This window comes from Cricetulus griseus (genome assembly GCF_003668045.3).
Source record: "Cricetulus griseus strain 17A/GY chromosome 1 unlocalized genomic scaffold, alternate assembly CriGri-PICRH-1.0 chr1_0, whole genome shotgun sequence".
NCBI classification, from domain to species: Eukaryota; Metazoa; Chordata; class Mammalia; order Rodentia; family Cricetidae; genus Cricetulus; species Cricetulus griseus.
Window position 1 is genome coordinate 143,584,969 of NW_023276806.1, and position 18,843 is coordinate 143,603,811.

An 18,843-nucleotide genomic window follows, 5' to 3' on the forward strand; every position below is an offset into this window, starting at 1 on the left:
AGCTGTACATACGGCAAGCCCTCTTCAGCAGATAATGAATCAGAAGCATGTCCTCTCTCACTCCATAGGAATTCTGTTAGGATGGTCTGATTTGCTGTTGCTGTTATTGTTTGTTTGTTTTGTTTATGTTTTCATCTCATAATTTAATTTCTGCTAAAGAAAAATGGTAACTAGTTTCATCAACATGAGTTTTGGGTCCTTTGTTTTGCTGGCCAGATTAACTGGCTAGGACAGACCATTCAGTGATTGTAAAGGTATATTTACTTGAAATAAATGGCACTGCAAATAACCTAACTATTAAATTAAACAACCAGAGTATTACAGATATTCATCCAGAAATACTGAAAAATATCATTAGCTGTTACAGAAAAGTTCTGGTCTATTGGTGAACAATGGTAACTGACAAGTAGATTTAAAACATTAGTTCAAATGAAGTTGATGTATACTTTGTTTCAGCAAAGTGAGCACCAGCATACTGTGTTCAGAGCCTTACTGTTCAGAATGCAGATGTTCCACAATCTGCCAGTATTCATACTATAGGTAGGTCCTAATTATCAGAAGGTAAGATTTTTACCAGAAGAAACTAATTGGCTGTAATTTTCCCACATGGCTATATAGTATTTTCCATCTTCCCAGACAACCAGTCAGAAGGAAATAGAAGCAAAATGCTAAATGTTTGACAAGGTAGTAAGTGAAGATTACAGGATGTAACAGGGTTCAAAGTTGCCCAGTCTATGTTCCCAGTGTCTGAAGAGAGGATAAAATAATGCAGTTTATTTTAAAAGAATAAAAATGCTAAGCATGGCAACAGACTCTGTTAAACTCATAAATTATTTGCTTTTTTGCCCCTAGTCTGACAAGGTCTCAACTCTTGACTAGCCTGGAACTCGATGTGCATATCAGGCTGGCCTCAAACTCACAGTTACAGAGATCTGCCGGCTCCTGGTTCTGTCTCCTGATTGCAATGTTTAAACCGCCTGCTCCAGTATGTGCAGCAAAGTCAAGATATTTTGTTTGTCAACTACAAGATCCCCTTTCACAATGCAGACACTGTGTTATGTGAACTGAGCACCAGAGGGCGCCTCAGGCTTTCAGTGAGTGACTCAGAACTGTGGCTCAGAACTCAGGCTGTGCATCAGTCTCCATGACAACACTGAAGGCAGGGATGCAGTCTGCAGCTCACTACACAGAATGCCAGCCTAATCAGAAGGCAGGGACTGGGTAGAGTGTAATGCCTGCTCTGGTATATTCACCAAAGCTATGCCGTACGTCCTTCCATGGCCCTTATGAAACAACTTAATTGTTTCTGGACATTGGGTCTATCTTTGGTAGTCATCAAACTTTCTAAGGCATGGGACAAAATTCCCAAGCTACCAACTATCCATGACCCAGAATTTATACAAGAGGTTGTCAACTCCCATAATGAAATTCGAAGCAATATCAACCCTTCAGCAGCCAATATGAATGCCCTGGTGAGAACGGACCTGGGTTGCTATCGAGAACAAAGAGTTTAAGGGGGAGAAGGCTCTTAAGTCAATTGTCTATTCTTTTTCTCTTTTAGCTGCATCTCATATGATTCACCCAGTTCATTGCTTTTGTAAAAAAAATGATGTCTTTACTAAAGAGTTAAAAATTAACTGAAATTTAATTTATTAGATTATTAGAATGATTTTATTGTAAACAAATATGTACTAATCAACTTAGTGTGTTTTTTTCTCTTTTTTTCAGAATTGGGACAAGGACTTAGCAAAACTGGCCAAATCATGGAGTAAACAGTGCCAGTTTTTACATAACCCCTGTATTGGGAAAAAATACGCATGCATTGAGGATTATGACTTTATTGGAGAAAATTTGTATTTAACTGGAATAAGAACTACACTAAAAAGAGCTATTTCTTCTTGGTATAATGAAAATGAACACTATAATTTTGAGAATATGACCTGTTCTAAAATTTGTGGCCATTATACACAGGTAGGTACTGACAGGTTATTATAATTAGTTCTTGTGTTCACTTTAGTTACAAGAAACATTTTAAGTGCTTCCTTTTACATTCATTAAAAAAACTCCACTTTCTTAAATATACCATGTACTGAGTATAGTTTTTCTGATCTTTAAAAAATGGTACTCTGCTGCCATTTTCTCCACATTACTTACAAGAAGAAATCTACTGTGATGGGCTTGTTCAGCCCTGTGGCTTTTCCACACCAATGACTGTGTTCATGTCTTTCCAGTCTTGAGCAGCTTTGCATAGGGTGCCCAGGTCATCTTCACATTCCTTGTGCTATAGAATCTTGAGCTTAGCTTACTAAGTCTGTAGATCAAAACTCATATGGGTTGCTGTTTCTTACAATAGTTCCTGCTCCCTCCCCTCTTCCTGGTGCCCTGCTACCAATGTTGGACCTGTGCTTGAGCCATGCCAGTTTGATGCCTCTATTATGTTTATGGAATTGTTTTTCTCTGGGCTCAGTTTGCTATTTTATTACTGTGTCTTTAACTCATGATCATTTTTCCCATATGCCAATGTCGCACCCATTTGAAATAGTTTACTTTCTTTTTCTTTGTGAAATTAAAATACATCACATCCCCCCATCTCTTTCTTCCATCCAATACTTCTCCTGTACCCCTGCTTGCTATCTCTCAAATTCATGACCCCTATGTCTTTAATTGTTGCCACATATGTAAGTGTGCTCCTAAATACATAAATGCAACCTGTCTGTACAATGTTACTCATATTTATATGATTTCAGGACTGACCTCTTGGTATTGCATAACACATTTGGGGGCTCTTCTCTGGGGAAGACTGTTTCTCCTAGTCTTAGTGTTCCTTAGCTGCCTATAGATATTTGTCTAGAGTTGAAGTCTCGTGAGATTCCTCACTTTCTTGTTAGCATAAGATTAGTGTCCTCTTTCTTCAGGTCTTGTTTAGGGACCTGAAGGTCATGTTGATGAAACTTAATGGGTGTAGTTGATACCCCCTCTCCCACTATGACCCCTGAGCCTTCTGTACAGGTGTCATATTATAGATGTAGCTGTTGGGGTTGGTCACCAGGGAGTCACGTTCTCTCTGCATTGGAGTTTTCTGTAATGGTATCCATCTGCTGCAAGATGTTTCTTTGATGAAGGGTGAGACCTATGCTTTTCTGTGACTTTTAGGATATATATTGAGAATGCTGTTAAGAATTGGCTGCTTTAGTAAAGTGGCAGTTATAGGTTCTCCTCCAAGATCCATGACTTCACTCTATGGAGTTTGCTAGGTTTCCAGTAACATACATGATTCCCTTTCTGTTCATAGCACCTTAAGTATAATTAAAGAATCATTGGTTGCTACCAAGGTCCATATGTCCCATATGGTTTTAGTATTATGGATGAGGAATATCTTGAGATATTACTGGTAATGCCCCCAGTATTCTCTTTACTCAGGATTAACTTGGCTATCCAGGTTCCTTTATGGGTCCTTATGAATTCTAGAATAGTTTTTTTTATTTTATATGAAGAGTGAGATAGGAATTTTTGAATGAGATTACACTGAATCTATAAATTGCTTTTGGTATAGTTAGTGCTAATTCTGCCAATCCCAAAGCATGGAATCTCTTCCCATATTCTTGCATTCTTGTGTCTTTCTCTCTCTTTCTTCAGATATTTAAATTTTTCACTGTAGAGGTCTTTCTCATTCTTGGTTAAGTTTATTCCTAAATAGTTTATTTTCCTTGAGTATATTGTGAATGGGAGTATGCTCATGATCTCCTCCTCTGTATGTTTGTTGTGGGTGTATAGAAAAGCCATTGATTTGTGCATGTTCATTTTCTGTCCTGACATTTTGCTGAAGTTTTCTAGTAGAATTTTTGAGATCCCTTCTTTATAATGTCATGTCATCTGCAAATAGAGATAGTTCTGTAATGACAATTAGGGTAGTTGCCAATCTGGTTAAAGTAGATGGCCAGTTGTGGCACCCTCTCCACTATTGCTGTGGGTCTTAGCTGAGGTTATCCACGTGGATTCCTGGGAGTTTCCCTGGCAATAGCTTTCTCCCTAACCCTGAAATGCCCACCCCCATTAAGATGTCTCTTTCATTGCCCTCCCCCTCCGCCACCCTAACCCACCTCTTGGGCTCAGCCAGCCCAATCTGATCCCTCAGTTTTCCACCCACTTATCCTGCCCACCCTCAACCCCAATTTACCCAAGAGATCTCTTCTATTTCCCCTTTCCTTATTGCATCTTTGTCTGATTTGGGTATCGGAAACTGTAGCCTCATAAAAAGAATTTGGCAATATTCCTTCTGTTTCTATTGGGTGTATTGTGTGGAACAATTTGAGGAGTGTTGGTATTAGCTCTTATTTGAAATTCTGGTAGAATTCTGCACTGAAACTGTCAGACCATTTAGCCTGGGCTTCTTCTTCCTCTTCTTCTCCTTCCTCTTCTTCTCCTTCTCCTCCTCCTCTTCCTCCTCCTCCTCCTCCTCCTCCTCCTCCTCCTCCTCCTCCTCCTCCTCTTCTTCTTCTTCTTCTTCTTTGGGATAGTATTTCCATGGGGCTTATAGGTTTATTTAAATTGTTTATCTGGTATTGGTTTAATTTTAATATTTAGTATCTATCAAGAAAATTTTTATTTCTATTCTTTTCCGATTTTGTGGAGTACAGGTTTTTGAAGTACGATCTGATGATTCTCTGGATTTCCTCAGTGTTTGTTGTTATAGCTCCCTTTTCATTTCTGACTTTGTTAATTTGGATATCCTCTCTCCACCTTTTGGTTAGTTTGGATAAGGGTTTGTCCATCTAGTTGATTCTCTCAAAGAACCAATGTAGATGGAAGTTTCTGTCCTGCCCTGTCCTGCAGCTATTCACTCCCAAATAAACACATACAGGCTTATATTAATTATAAACTTCTCTAGCCTGTTGCTCAGTCTTATTACTAACAAACTCTTATGACTTAACTTATAATTCTTAGATTAGTAGTTATGAGTTAATAATTAAGACAGAGCTAGCCAATAAGAAGCACAAGCCGAAGGCCAACAGCATTATAAATAATGCAAGTCTTTGTGTGTTTATTTGGGGCTGATGTGGCAATAAGACCAGGCTGGCAGGAAGAATCATAGTGTTTCGATTATTATATGGTGAGGGGACTTTTATTCTAGTCCAGTCTATTTGGTGTTTGATAAGTTTCTTGTATCTTCAAAGGCATGTCCTTCTTTAGGTTGGGAAAGTTTTCTTCTAAGATTTTGTTGAATATATTTTCTGAGCCTTTGAGCTGGAATTATTATTCTTCTATCCCATTATTCTTGGTTTTGGTCTTTTTGTGGTGTCCCAGATTTCCTGAATGTTTTGTGTTAAGAATTTGGGGATTTAGCATTTTCTTCAGCCAATGAATCTATTTTTGTCTATCATATTTTAAATGCCTGGGAATTTCTCTTCCTTCTCTTGTATTCTACTAAAGATGCTTGCATCTATAGTTCCTGCAGACAAAGATCAAATGTGTTTAGCAAAATAACAAACTATAGCTGTATTTCAGCCATGAGAAAAAAAATGATTGACATCTCAATCTGTAAAATACCTTCATTCATTTTGTTAATGAAATTAGAAAGTTTTAAAAGTTAGAAAATCTGTTTGGAGAATTTTTTGTTCTTAGGTTATTTCTTTTCCATGCAAGATATGTGTGATATTCCCTTCTCTTTCCATTTAGAGAACAGGTGATATTCAATTCTATCATTGACACAAAGGACTGGAAACGTTCACCACATCTTTAGTACTTTCTTATGGTCCATTTTCCATACAAAGCTTTTTCTTTTGAAATTAGTTTTCTTTGCACCTTAAAAAATTCTTAAATTTTCCATTCTTACCCTTGACCTTTTAAATAAGCTTCACATGTTCTTAATCCATACCTATCTTAAGACTTGACAAAAGGAAGAGTATATTTAAAGCTACAAACCTTTAAATGCACAATCAGTTTAGCAACAGTTTTTTTCTACTAACAAAGTGAATTGTTGTTTTCATTCCTATTGTGATTTTTATGTTTCTTGTAATATGCCCATGGAGAAAATTAAAATGTGTTTCCTAAGTTACATAGAAGAAATTATGATTTTAATAATGTATTTTATTATTATTTAGTTATTAAGTTATCCTTTTGATTTATTATAATTATATCTGAAAGAAAACCATTTAGATTGCCATTATGAAAACTGCCTTAACAAGATCTAACTTAGACATATTAGATATATCTAATATATATAGTAGATATTAGAAAAAATAATAAACATATATATTAGCATAATGAATTGTTTACATTGATTGTTTTAACAAGTTACTTCTCAATTCCTTTTCTTATAGATAATTTGGGCCAATACGCTTAAAGTTGCATGTGCAGTATCAAGATGTCCTCATATTTTGGGAAATTCAATTGCACTATATGTGTGTTATTATGCACCAGCGCAAGTTAATTTGCTTTAAAAATGTTCTAAGTTGATAACAAATGTTATGAAACTGGGTGTAGTAGAGCACCTTTAATTTCAGTGCTCAGGAGGCAGAGGCAGTTGGATCTCTGTGAGGTCCAAGCCAACCAGGTCTATATAAGGAGTTCCAGGTCAGCCAGTCTCAAAACATAACAACAACAGCAAAAACAAATGTTTACAAAACATTATTTTATGCTAGACTGTAAAGTATTTGTGATGAAGTCTCCCTCTGCAAAACTAATTTTAAAAGTGAAAATAGAATATCGACAGAGTGTTGCCTAAATGCAAAGCCTCTCCTCTCAGGAACTATTTCAACATAAGAGTAGAAATGATAGAAATTGTTTCTTAAGTTCATATGGTAGAGGCTGGGAAGATAACTCAACCAGGAAAGTGTTTGTCTTGAAATCATTAGGACTTGAGTTTGGTCCCTAGCACCCATAGAAAAGGCCTGGCACAGTGGGCATACCTTTAACACTGCTACTGCCAGTACCAAATAGGCAGAGTCAGGAAGATCCCTGGTGCTTACCGGCTTAGTCATCCAAGCCAATCAATGAGCCACGGGGTCAGTGGGAGACTCTTTCAGAAAACATGCTCCAGAGTGATTGAGAAAGATGCCCAACATTGGTCTCTACATACATGAACACAGAGGCAAAGGTAATATAATAAACTGCCATAAGATTACCTAAATCTAAGACACAAAAAGGTTAGCAAATGTGGCTCTAATGAACATTAACAATGAAATAAGAAAAAGAGCTAGATCTTTTTAAAGATTTTATTTATTTATTATGTATACAACATTCTGCTTCCATGTATATCTGCACAGCAGAAGAGGGCACCAGATCTCATTATAGATGGTTGTGAGCCACCATGTGGTTGCTGGGAATTGAACTCAGGACCTCTGGAAGAGCAGCCAGTCTTCTTAACCTCTGAGCCATCTCTCCAGCCCTAGATTATGTTATTAAGAGCACTTTTCTGAGGAAAGAATGTTATTTTTAAATGCTCTATGGATGAGTTTTTACTCAAATGAATATATAAACACAGTGAGGTCTAAAAATGAAATTTTAGAACTCTAACCCAAATATCTATTCATATAAAAGGAATAGTTAAATGGGTGATAATGTGATTCTTCAACAAACAAAACTTTTAAAGATAAATATTTGTAAATAAAAGCACAAAGAATAAAAACATAGAATGGATGAAAAGAAGGAAAGCTATGGCATAGGGAGATGGAAATGTAATCTATTGCTGTTCTTTCTTCTGTCTTTCATTGAGCAGCTAAAACAAGAATAGCAAATATTGCCCTAAAAGCTCAGGCTGAATACAGTTTCTCCAAATAGCAAAAAGATTGTGCAACTGCTATCATGCAGCATCATATTTTTAAGAAGAAATTGAGAAAGATTAACCACTGATGAAAATCACTACAGGACAATATCACTTTCTTAAAATTCAGCTTTTGGAAAGAAGGAAGGGGCAAGCAGGGGTTGGGGAAGAGAGAGATAAAAAAGAGGGTGAGAAAGATAAAGGAAAGGAAGAAAAAGGAAAGTAAGGGAAGGGGAAGGAAAAAATGAAAGTGTTGATGGTTTTCTTAGTACATAGCAAATGAGTCTTCTATCAAACAATAGATGCTGCCTTTTTTTTTTTCTTATTTGACATTTCCCTGCAAATTTCAGGATTCCATTTTTTTCCCACTGAGTAGTACTCCATTGTGTAGATGAACCACATTTTCTCTATCCATTCTTCGGTTGAGGGGCATCTAGGCTGCTTCCAGTTTCTGGCTACTACAAATAGGGCTGCTATGTACATCGTTGAACAGATGTCCTTGTTGTATGAATGTGCTTCTTTTGGGTTTATGACTAGGAGTGGAATTGATGGATCTTGTTGTAGACTCATTCCCATTTTCTTGAGGAGTCGCCATAATGATTTCCAAAGTGACTTTACGAGTTGGCACTCCCACTAGCAGTGGAGAAGTGTTCCCTTTCCACATCCTCTCCAGCATAAATTATCATTGGTGGTTTTGATTTTAGCTATTCTGACAGGAGTAAGATGGTATCTCAGAGTTGTTTTGATTTGCATTTCCCTGATGGCTAAGGTTGTTTAACACTTTCTTATGTGTCTCTCAGCCATTTTAGATTCCTCTATTGAGTATTGTCTATTTAGTTCTGTACCCCACTTTTTAATTGGATTGTTTGGTGTTTTCGAGAATAGCTTCTTGATTTCTTTGTATATTTTGGAGATCAGCCCTCTGTCAAATGTGGGCTTGGTGAATATCTTTTCCCAGTCTGTGGGCTGCCGTTTTGTCTTGCTGACTGTGTCCTTTGCCTTACAGAAGCTTCTCAGTTTCAGGAGGTCCCATTTATCAATTGTTGATCTCAGTGTCTGTACTACTGGTATAATGTTCAGGAAGCTGTCTCCTGTATGAATTAATTCAAGGGTATTTCCCACTTTGTCTTCTAATAGGGTTAGTGTGGCTGGGTTTATGTTGAAGTCTTTGATCCATTTTGACTTAAGTTTTGTGCATGGCGATAGGCTTGGGTCTATCTGTAGTCTTCTACATGTCTGCATCAAGCTATGCCAGCAACATTTGTTGAAGATGTTCTCTTTGTTCCATCATAAAAATTTGGATTGTTTCTCAAAAATCAGGTGTTCATAGGTGTGTGGGTTAATATCAGGGTTTTCAACTCTATTCCATTGGTCTACCTGGTCATCTGCAAATAGTGAGAGTTTGACTTCTTCCTTTCTGATTTGTATTCCCTGATCTCCTTTGTTGTCTTATTGCTCTAGCTAAAACTTGAAGGACAATATTGAAGAGGTATGGAGAGAGTGGACAGCCTTGTCTTGTCCCTGATTTTAGAGGAATTGCATTGAGTTTCTCTCCATTTAATTTGATGTTGGCTGTTGGCTTGCTGTATATTGCTTTTATTATGCTGAGGTATGTTCCTGTTATCCCTGATTTCTCCAAGACCTTTGTCATGAAGGGGTGTTGGATTTTGTCAAAGACTTTTTTCAGAATTGGAAATTTATAACAACAGAAGTTTGTTAAAAACTGAGTAGGAGACATAAATGGCTCCCCTTCCCCACAGGTTATGAGCCAAAAGAAGAACTTTTTCCTCACTTGAAATCTTACTAATATTGAGATCACACAGAATTTCTGGATTCCAGAATTCATTATTCCAGTCCCTTCCCACCCCCTGTAATTCAGCGTCCATTTTTTTTTCTGCTATAGGGATCATATCTCCTCTAGGTCTTTCCTAATGAAAAGCCCATGCTTTGTATTGTTTTGTGATCCAGTTTCCTCTGCAAGAGGAAAGATAGATGCTGGTGTCATTGTTACACTGGCCTCTTGCTTGCTTCCTGCCTATTATTCCTCTTTTCTCCCTTCTGCTAGAAGCTTCCACTTTTATAAAACTTTCCCTCTTCTCTCCCTAACCTTTCTTCCTTGCTGCCAAAGACCTAAAACTGTCCAATTTAACCAGGTATTGGCAAATCATCTCATCAGATGTGATTTCCACTGCCTTAGAGCATTGTCCTGCTTCAGCACTTTCCAGAATATGAAACTACGACAATATTGACGTAAATGCACTTGGGAAATGCTCCCTAAATTCACGACACTGGATCTAAAAACAAATTTTGATAGTCCTTGAATTTCTTGGTTAAGGATTCTGTGTGCATGAATATAGTCTGCATAACATAAATACTTCTAAATAAATTTTACATTTTCTTTGGCATGTTTATTTCAGCTTGTTTGGGACAGCACCTACAAAGTTGGTTGTGCTGTGACTCCATGTTCAAAAGTTGGAGCTGTCATATCTGCAGCACTTTTCATATGCAATTATGCACCAGGGTGAGTGATAAAAAGTTGAAATAAAATGAGAATACTTCAGCGTTAGGTTTTCCTAACTTTTAATATGTGTTTGAAAAGAACCAACCCCTGAAAGTTGTCCTCTGACCTCCACAGGCTCACCATGGGGCACCCGTGTGTGTGTGTGTGTGTGTGTGTGTGTGTGTGTGTGTGTGTGTGTGTGCGCGCGCGTGCACATTTTAATTTTTAAAATCCTTTGAAGTTGTGTGAATGTAGTGCAGCTGAGAAATGGGTAGCTATGGTTAGAGATGTGAGGGTTGGGAGAGATAGGTGGCAAACAGACCAAACAGAAAAACAATGGCATGTTAAAGATTCTGGAACTGATTCTAGGGAGTGGCAAAGTCATTGGCAGCTCATAAGCAATTGGCCACCATGGTCTCATTTGTGCTTTATTAAGAACGGTTTTTGTAAAATTACTCTGAGTGCTCTGTAGAGTGTGGACTGTAGAAAGAGAGCACGTGCAATGTGGGCATCCCCTTGGGGCAGACACAGACAGTAGTGTCTGGAGATGGGCTTGGCATATGGACTGGCTTCCTACTGCTGCACATTAAGTAGCACAAACACAGTACTTATGAACAGCATCCCCTTACTATCAAGACTCCATAGGTCATGAGTTCAGCCACATAATGCCTGGGTTTAGTGCTGGGTTTTGGGCCTCAGAGACCAAAATCAGTGTGTCCACTACAATGGGATAAACCTGTTGCCAAACTCATTCAGGCTGTTACCAAGAATTCAGTTCCGTGAGACTGTGGGACTCAAGTTCCCATTTGCTTCCTGAATGTCAGCAAAGCATGTCTCTCATTTGCTAAAAGCACTGTATTCCTTAATACATGCCCCCCATACACACACACACACACACACACACACACACACACACACACACACACACACACACACACACCATCGGGTAAGTAAAAGCAAAGCCTCATACTTCAAATGATTGATTTCTCTGATGTAATCAACCAAAGAAAACTCTGCTCTTAAAAAGTGATAGTGATTAGCTCAAGCTCACCTTGTTCTCTATGAGAAAATTATAAATAAAATCCATAGTATCCAGTGTCTCAAGATTTACATATACAGAGGTAGAGGATCTTGTGGTTTGTTTTTAGCAATCTGATATTTTATTTTCTAAAATAATAGTTTTAGTAACTTTTTGGAAGTTTCATACACTGTATCTTAATCACATTTACTTCCATAGCAGAACCCCCTTCCTACCTCCCACTTGATGTGCTTTTTTGTTTGGTTTTAGAAAAGTCTATCTCATAGCACATGCCCTCGTCCTCTGGCTCTTACAGTCAGTCTTTCTACTCCCTTTCTTTGAAGTGCTCTGAGCCTTTAGTTAGAGGTTGTGTTGTAAAGGTATTAACTGGGGGCAGGAAGCCCACAGTCAGTTGATTTATGCATTTGGACCAGTTGTGGCTTTCTGTAATTGTGTCTCTATTAGGGTTCTCTAGAGCAACAGAATTTACAGGATGAAGAGATAGATATATAGAAATAGATAGATATAGATATGGGATTTATTGGAATTGACTTATAGGCTGCAGTCTATCTAATCCAACAATGACTGCCTGTGAACAGAAGTCCAAGAATCCAATTGTTGCTCAGTCCACATGGCTGGATCTTTCAGCTGGTCTTCAGTATATGCTGGAATCCCAAAGCAGGCTCTCATGCCAGTGAAGGAATGGGCATGCTAGCAAGGAGAGGGCAAGCATGCAAAAAGCAAGTTTCCTTTTTCCATGTCCAGCAGAAGGTGTGGCCCAGATTAAAAGTGTGTCTCTCACCCCAGGATCCAGATCAAAGGTGTGTGGTTTCCTACCTCAAAGGTCTGAACTAAAAGTGGATTCACCCACTCCAAGCAAAAAATCTCTCACAGGTGTGCTCTCCGTTTCTGGATTGTAGTTCATTCCAGAGAATCAAGTTGACCACCACGGACAGCCCTCATGGTCTCTGTCTACTACCTAGGGACGCTTCTTCAGTGAGAGTGGAAATTGCACCTATCTGTGAGTAGAAGGATGAGTCTGTAGACTGCAGTTAGAAATTATACTGCTTTAGGCAAAGGGCAATAATAGGCAGTCTCTAGGTTCCATGGCCTCACCAGCCATAGGTAGATGGCTCAGTATACAGTTACAGTCATGAATTCCTTCCTGTCAGTCAGGGCTTCAGCCCAATTAGGTGGCTGTTGCTGGATAACGAGGTTGGTTCCATGACAGCATTGTGAATAAAGCTAAAATGAACAATGACGTGAAATATCTTTACATATAGCCACTCAGCGTTGAGTCTGTTTTAACTAGATCATCTTATTAAAATGGTTAAACGTGGAAATGTCACTTAATTGACATAAGTCAATAATGCAATTAACACGCATCTAATGAACATTAAATAGCATAGAAACTGAGTGTTTGTTTACTTTCTGCTTTCTTCTAGAGGAACTCTGATAAGGAGACCTTATCAGGCAGGGACATTTTGTACTCGGTGTCATCCTGATGACCAGTGCACGGATCTTCTATGCAGTAAGATAAAATAAATCCCTAAGATGTAAGACAGTAAGGTGGTTGACACTTGCCTCGCTGTGCTGTTAATAGTGATCCTGACTCTGATGCTTTCACTGCACTTCAAAGAAGTGTCACCTGTAGGTGTCTTCCACACTGCAGAGCCTTCTCTGCCCTCCTCCGCCCTATTGCTCCCCCTAAGAAAATATGAGAATCTGAGAATTAAGGAACTAACAGTTACTCTCTGAAAGAACTTCACAACTAAATCCTTAAATAGTGGCTAGTTTGACAATGGCTTCTTTTTTAAAAGAAAAGAATATTCCAAAATATTTATAAAAATAAAAAATAGTAACATATTTAAGAAACTATTTTATTATTCTCTCTCCCTTGGGAGAAGTTCCTGAAGTATTCAGAGGGGAAAAAAATGTAGAATGTATGTCTGATTAATTTTTCTTTTACTTCTTCCAATAGAATGGGAGAAAAATATGTAGACTTGTATTTTCGTATCTGTTATATCCAGGGGCCAAAAATAAGACTTACAAGCTGATAGACATGGGCTTTAGAGAAGGCTCAGTCAGTGGTCAGGAAGCTCAAACCCACCAGGTACTCTAGTTCCATGAGACACAACACCTTCTAGCCTCTACAGGCACATGCATGCATGCATGCACATAGATCACATATAAGAATACACATAAACTAAAATCTTTTCTTCAAAAGCAGATAGCGAACATATCTAGAAGTAAATTTAAATTTTGTTTAAACACTTAATCAAATGTAAATATAAAAAAGAATGTAATAAATGAAAGCTAATAATGACAAGTGAGGAAAGGTGGCAAGAAAGAAGGCTCTGTGCCATTGTTGCTGCTACTAAATGATCTTTAAATACACGCCATATAGATAAGGAGTTTTGTTCTTTGAAAGTTGCTCTGATATAGAACTCACCACATAAAGTATGTAGGACCAAAAACAAAATGCTAAAATGACATCAAAGGTGCAACAGAGTTCAGGTCACCTCCAAAGAGCCTAAGGGATAATAGCAATTCAAGACAAAGCCCTCATTGCCATTGCACTTTCCACACCTGTCCGCTCATTTCCTGTCTTAGAGGAAGTCGAGAATGATCAGCTTATAAAGGGAGTGGCTCCTGATGGGAGGGGAAGTGGGAAAGAACTGGGAAGAGAAGAGGGAGGGGAAACTGTAGTCAGGGTTATTATGTGAGAGAAGAATCTATTTTCAATAAAAAGAAAACATAACGACTCTCTGACCCTCCCCACCCAGTTGAGCAGCTGAAAAGAAATTTGTCTACTTTCAAATGTAATTGTCTCGTTGAAAAAACCTAAATTAAAATCAGTGAATCCTAGGCGGTAGACTTAATCTTGCTTTTTCAGAAGTGAAAATGAACCAAAATGAGAACTAAGAATTGCATGAGAAATGAATAAACCCATATTAATTTGGAGTAATAGAAATGGAGGAAGATGGAAGGGTTGTGGTTCTCTGCCTTCCTGTAGAGTGGCGGGGGTGGGGGGGATCTTTAGAGGATAGAATTGAAGTATTTAGCTAAGGTGACACAGTGCTTTTGGAGACATCATCAGAGCTAGAACTCTTATCTCCTTAGGCATGCATGTCTCTAGCCAACCTGGTTGGCTTCTACTGAAAAGAATGTTGTAGACTTATGGCTACTAGCCGGAACAGGACATCAAAAACTTGAGTGGTTCTCAACCTTCCTAACGCTGCGACCCTTTAATACAGCTCCACAAAATTAGTTTCCTTGACGCTTCCTTCATAACTATAATTTGGCTAGTGTTATGGATCATAATGCAAATAGCTGATATGCAGGATATCTGATCTGCAACTCCAGGTTGAGAACCACTGCCCTATATTCTAAGAGCATGAAGAATGGTGGCAGTACTAATGGGAAAATTGTTACTGTGGTAGAAAAAAATGTATGTATTTCTTTATAGTCTTTTATTTTTTTTCCTAGGTAATACAGATTGTGATGAAGCTACATGTATGTATTGTTGTCCTTTGTTTCTTAAACAAACTAACCATTTTATATGAAATCTAGCTTTCTTCAATTGCTTCTTTATTTACAGATTACCAATTCTGGTATCCACATTGGGAAGTGCCCCGCCCACTTATGTGTGATCCTCTCTGCTTATTTATTCTTTCCCTGAGAGTAACATGTTTTGTGCTCTGTGTCATCATTGTTTTGATAATGCAGTCTCAATTTCCAGATATCTTATCAGAAAAGCAGATGTTTTATGAGAGAAAAATGTTTTCAGTAGAGGAGGAAGTGAGGTGGAGGAAGAGACCAATGAGCAAGGAGAGGAAGAAGATGAAGACTAGGGAGAAGACAACCTCACAGAAGCCAAAGCCCAATAGAAAAAAAAAAAATGTTGAAAAGCAGAATGTTGAACTTTAAGAAGAAAATATACAAACCTCGATTGTGATTTTTCTCAACACTCATTTAACAAATTTAAATTGGAAAACAAAATCCGTGTGAATACAAAGCTTGCATCACACAGAAAATATTAAGCTCTTACAGACACAGAGAACAGATAACAGGAACAGCCACAACAACCCAAGGTTGACTAAAGAGTTCCTTGTGGTATCTCGTAAAAAGAGGGACTATTTATATTTCCATCTCTCCATGTAACCCTTTTATGTGCCTTAACAAGTATCTGAAGTATTCAGTTAAATGAAATTGTCCATGTAACATGCTTAGGACCTCTACAAGTTTAGAATAGCCATTTGATTAGTATTACCTTGTTTTTATTACTACTCTTATAGTTATCAGTAGTTATTGTATGTAATATTTCCATGTGATGTCAAAACATCAAATGTTGTTTATATTTTATGTACATTTGTGAAATAATTTACTTGATATTAGCCCCTCCTGTTAGAAAATAAATGTATCATCTCTTCTTCGTGGCCAGTAATTCATCAAAGATTTACTGTAATTTTTGTCTTATAGGTCCAATAAATCAAAAAATAATTCATTGTAAATAAACAATATAACTGCTTCTAAATTTATATGATAAAGTGCATTTCAAGAAATTATAGTTAGTATGTTTAGTAGAAGTTTACATACTTATAGGAAAAATAAGTATATATATGAATGGTAATACTAATAATTTAATTGAAAAAATGTTAGCCTGGCAAAATATACAAAATGGCATCTGCTCTTATAAATTCCAGACATTTCTAGTTATGTCTAGCATTATGTTAAAAGCTTTTTCTAAAGTCAGGCAAATGAAAATTACACAAAAACAGCGACAAGTAAATAAAAGAACCATTAGCCTAGACTACCCTCTTTGACCTAAATTTCTAGATTTTACTATTTTTTTTTCATTTTCCTTGTTTCTCAAGAGTTCTAGATTTTAGGAATTGATGTTTTTCCTAAACGTTTTCCTAAATGTTTTATAGAGTCACATGCTTCCTCATCCTGAGGAAAGGGGTAGGGACAAGAAGTGTCCTCATTTTATAGTGAGTGTATTCATTGTTATCATTGTGTGTTCTTATTCTACTCCATAGCTTCCCAGGGCACCTCCATGCAGTTAACACTCAGAGCCACTCTGTGGAGCTACCATTGTTTCTTTATTTAAAATGAGACAACTGACTTTGGTATGTGAAATGGTTTAGCCATTTCACAGGACTAACAGCCAGGACTAACCGCAACTTAATGTCTGAACATTTTGATGCACTTAAAATTATAAATTCTTTTTGACGTGTTTAATTTCCACATTTGGCTAGCTTGTTTTATATCAAAGAATTTACATTGCAATGTCCTCTAGCCTTTAGCACACTGGTTACTCACACACAATAATGAATCACTTCCCAAGTGTTATGCCAGGTGTCATCTCTAGCTTTCCTTAAGCCCTCATAACTCATGTTCTGGGGCCATTGGTTTCTAATTTTCCTCTTTTAGTAAACAAATTATAGGTTAATCTCTTCAGTGAGCCTATAAGTTTAACACAAAAACTAGAGATGTCTGGGAGAATTCACCTTTTTTCTGTTTCGAGGAATTCAGGAATGCACTTTAATAAAGGTATTCTTGCCCTGAAAATTTGTCCTGGGAAATCAACAAAGATCTGGTTCATGCCTTAAAGCAGTGTATATTCTGTCATGCATCATGGAACTCTTTGTTTAGTTTGTTTTTGAGACCGGGTTTCTCTCTGTAGCTTTGGCACCTTTACTGGAACTCGCTCTATAGGCCAGGCTGACCAGGAACTCACAGAGATCCACATGCCTCTGTCTCCTGAGTGCTGGGATTACAGGTGTGCACCACCACTGCCCAGCTCATCATGAAATTCTTGAGAGTCCTGAGATGCCCCTAGCCCTTATAGACTGATCTTTTCCAAGTGTCTGCAGTAGATTATGTGAAGTAATGCTCTAGCACGTGTCTGGGCTGAGAGAAGGGAAGAAAAGTTTCTGTGGTGGCCTTTTTCCTAGGGGTGGAGAGAGTAAGTTCAATAAATTCATTAGTTCCCCGAGAGTGAACTTTGGTTCTCAGTTCTGTCCTATCCAGCAGTCTAGCCAAGCATTGCTAAATTTACTTTCCATGGGGAGACTTGAGCAATGCCTCCCTCTCCTCTTCAGGTCCCAAGGACAAATAAAGGTAAAATTCCACCAAAGTTCACTCTGGGGAAACTAATGAATTGAGAAGAGCAATGGTGTTGTTGTCCTAATAAGGGGAATGAGATAAACGATCGAAATGAAGTTGACTTGAGGATTCATTGAAAAGAAAACTTGGACATAGTGGTTTATCCCTTTGACATAGTGGGTGTAGTGGTTGGGACATGAACAGGGCAGAGTAGTGAGAAATGTCACTACGGTCAGGCCACCTGGGCAGAGGCTATCTTAGGGAAATCTTAGGGTGATGGTCTTCTAGGTATGAACTGGTACGTCTGATTGATGGATGAGGTCTTCCCTGGGTGTGTGGAGATGCTCTGAGAACTACCAAAGGTCTAAAACAGACATTACAAGACCTCAGAGTAGCACACTAAGGGCAAAAATATCAAGCAAGCAGCCGCAGAGGCAGTCTGGGCACTGCCTTGTGTAACAAGGCCAACCTCAGGTACAAAGAGGGAATTAGAGCCAGACATGGATATAAGGTTGGAGTCTCAGCTACTGACCTCCAACTTTGCAAGTAAATAGGATGAAAGTGGAGGGAAAATAGAGGTATTTACCTGCTGCCTTTTGCAGCTGGGGGCCAAAGGTGGAAGAGGACCCAAATTACAGAACCCTTCCTGGGACACAAGATCCTGTGGGAGGAGTCAGGTAGCTAAGGAAGGGGGTTTCCTAGAAGTAACCGAAGGCTCTTCTCAGGTCCCACCTAGCTTTAATCCAGAGAAAGAGAAAGCATTTGGTCCAGTATGATGGCAGAGGTCTTAGAGTGGTCTGGAGCCAGAAACTACGGTAATCAGAATATTCGGTGGCAGGAGCTGCTGGAGTTGGGGAAGACTTTCCAAGAAGTGGTGGAGGAGCCCCTTGCCACCTACCTTGTGAGGCTGTGGACATGTGAGCAGACAGGATTGGTTCGAATGCTGCCAAAGCAGAAAAACTGAGCGATATAACCCAACCATCCCTTCTTGAGGAAAAGGCCCCACAGTCTAAGGCTATCTCAGGACAATTGGTTCGTGGTAGACTGGCTCAAACAAGCCTTTAGGGACTAGTGTTTATGCTAGCTGAGGTCCTCAGGAATATCAGGGGCAGGAAACAGAAGGGCCCCAGCTGCTAAAGGAACTGGGTATTGGGAAGTAGTGTTAAATGGCCAGTCCACAGGCCTAGCAGGACTAAGAAAGAAATTAAACCAGGCCTGTGACACTGGTGTAGGACACCTGTGGCAGTCAAGCTATTGGGACCTGCATGAAGTAGACTGATCCAACCATACTGGATCCCCATGTAAAGTATAAAATGTTCACAAGGTGCTAAAGCAATGGGAGCAAGTTGAGAGGGGAGCAAGCCAGGCAAAGTGCCTCTCCACATTTTCCAAATACAGAGGTGGCTGGACTTGTACCCAGCCAGAGTCCTTGGGGACAAAGCTGGCAGGCAC

At 38.6% G+C, this 18,843-nt stretch overlaps 1 protein-coding gene across 1 annotated transcript; it reads left to right on the forward strand.

Annotated features, from left to right (window-relative positions):
• Window positions 1-1,277: 1,277 nt before the first annotated feature.
• Window positions 1,278-15,210, forward strand: LOC118237638 (GLIPR1-like protein 1). Its single transcript, XM_027392671.1, has 6 exons — window positions 1,278-1,472; window positions 1,729-1,971; window positions 10,180-10,283; window positions 12,726-12,811; window positions 14,770-14,796; window positions 14,882-15,210. Exons 1-6 carry the CDS (start codon window positions 1,278-1,280, stop codon window positions 15,208-15,210), a joined length of 984 nt encoding a protein of 327 aa, XP_027248472.1.
• Window positions 15,211-18,843: the final 3,633 nt, after the last annotated feature.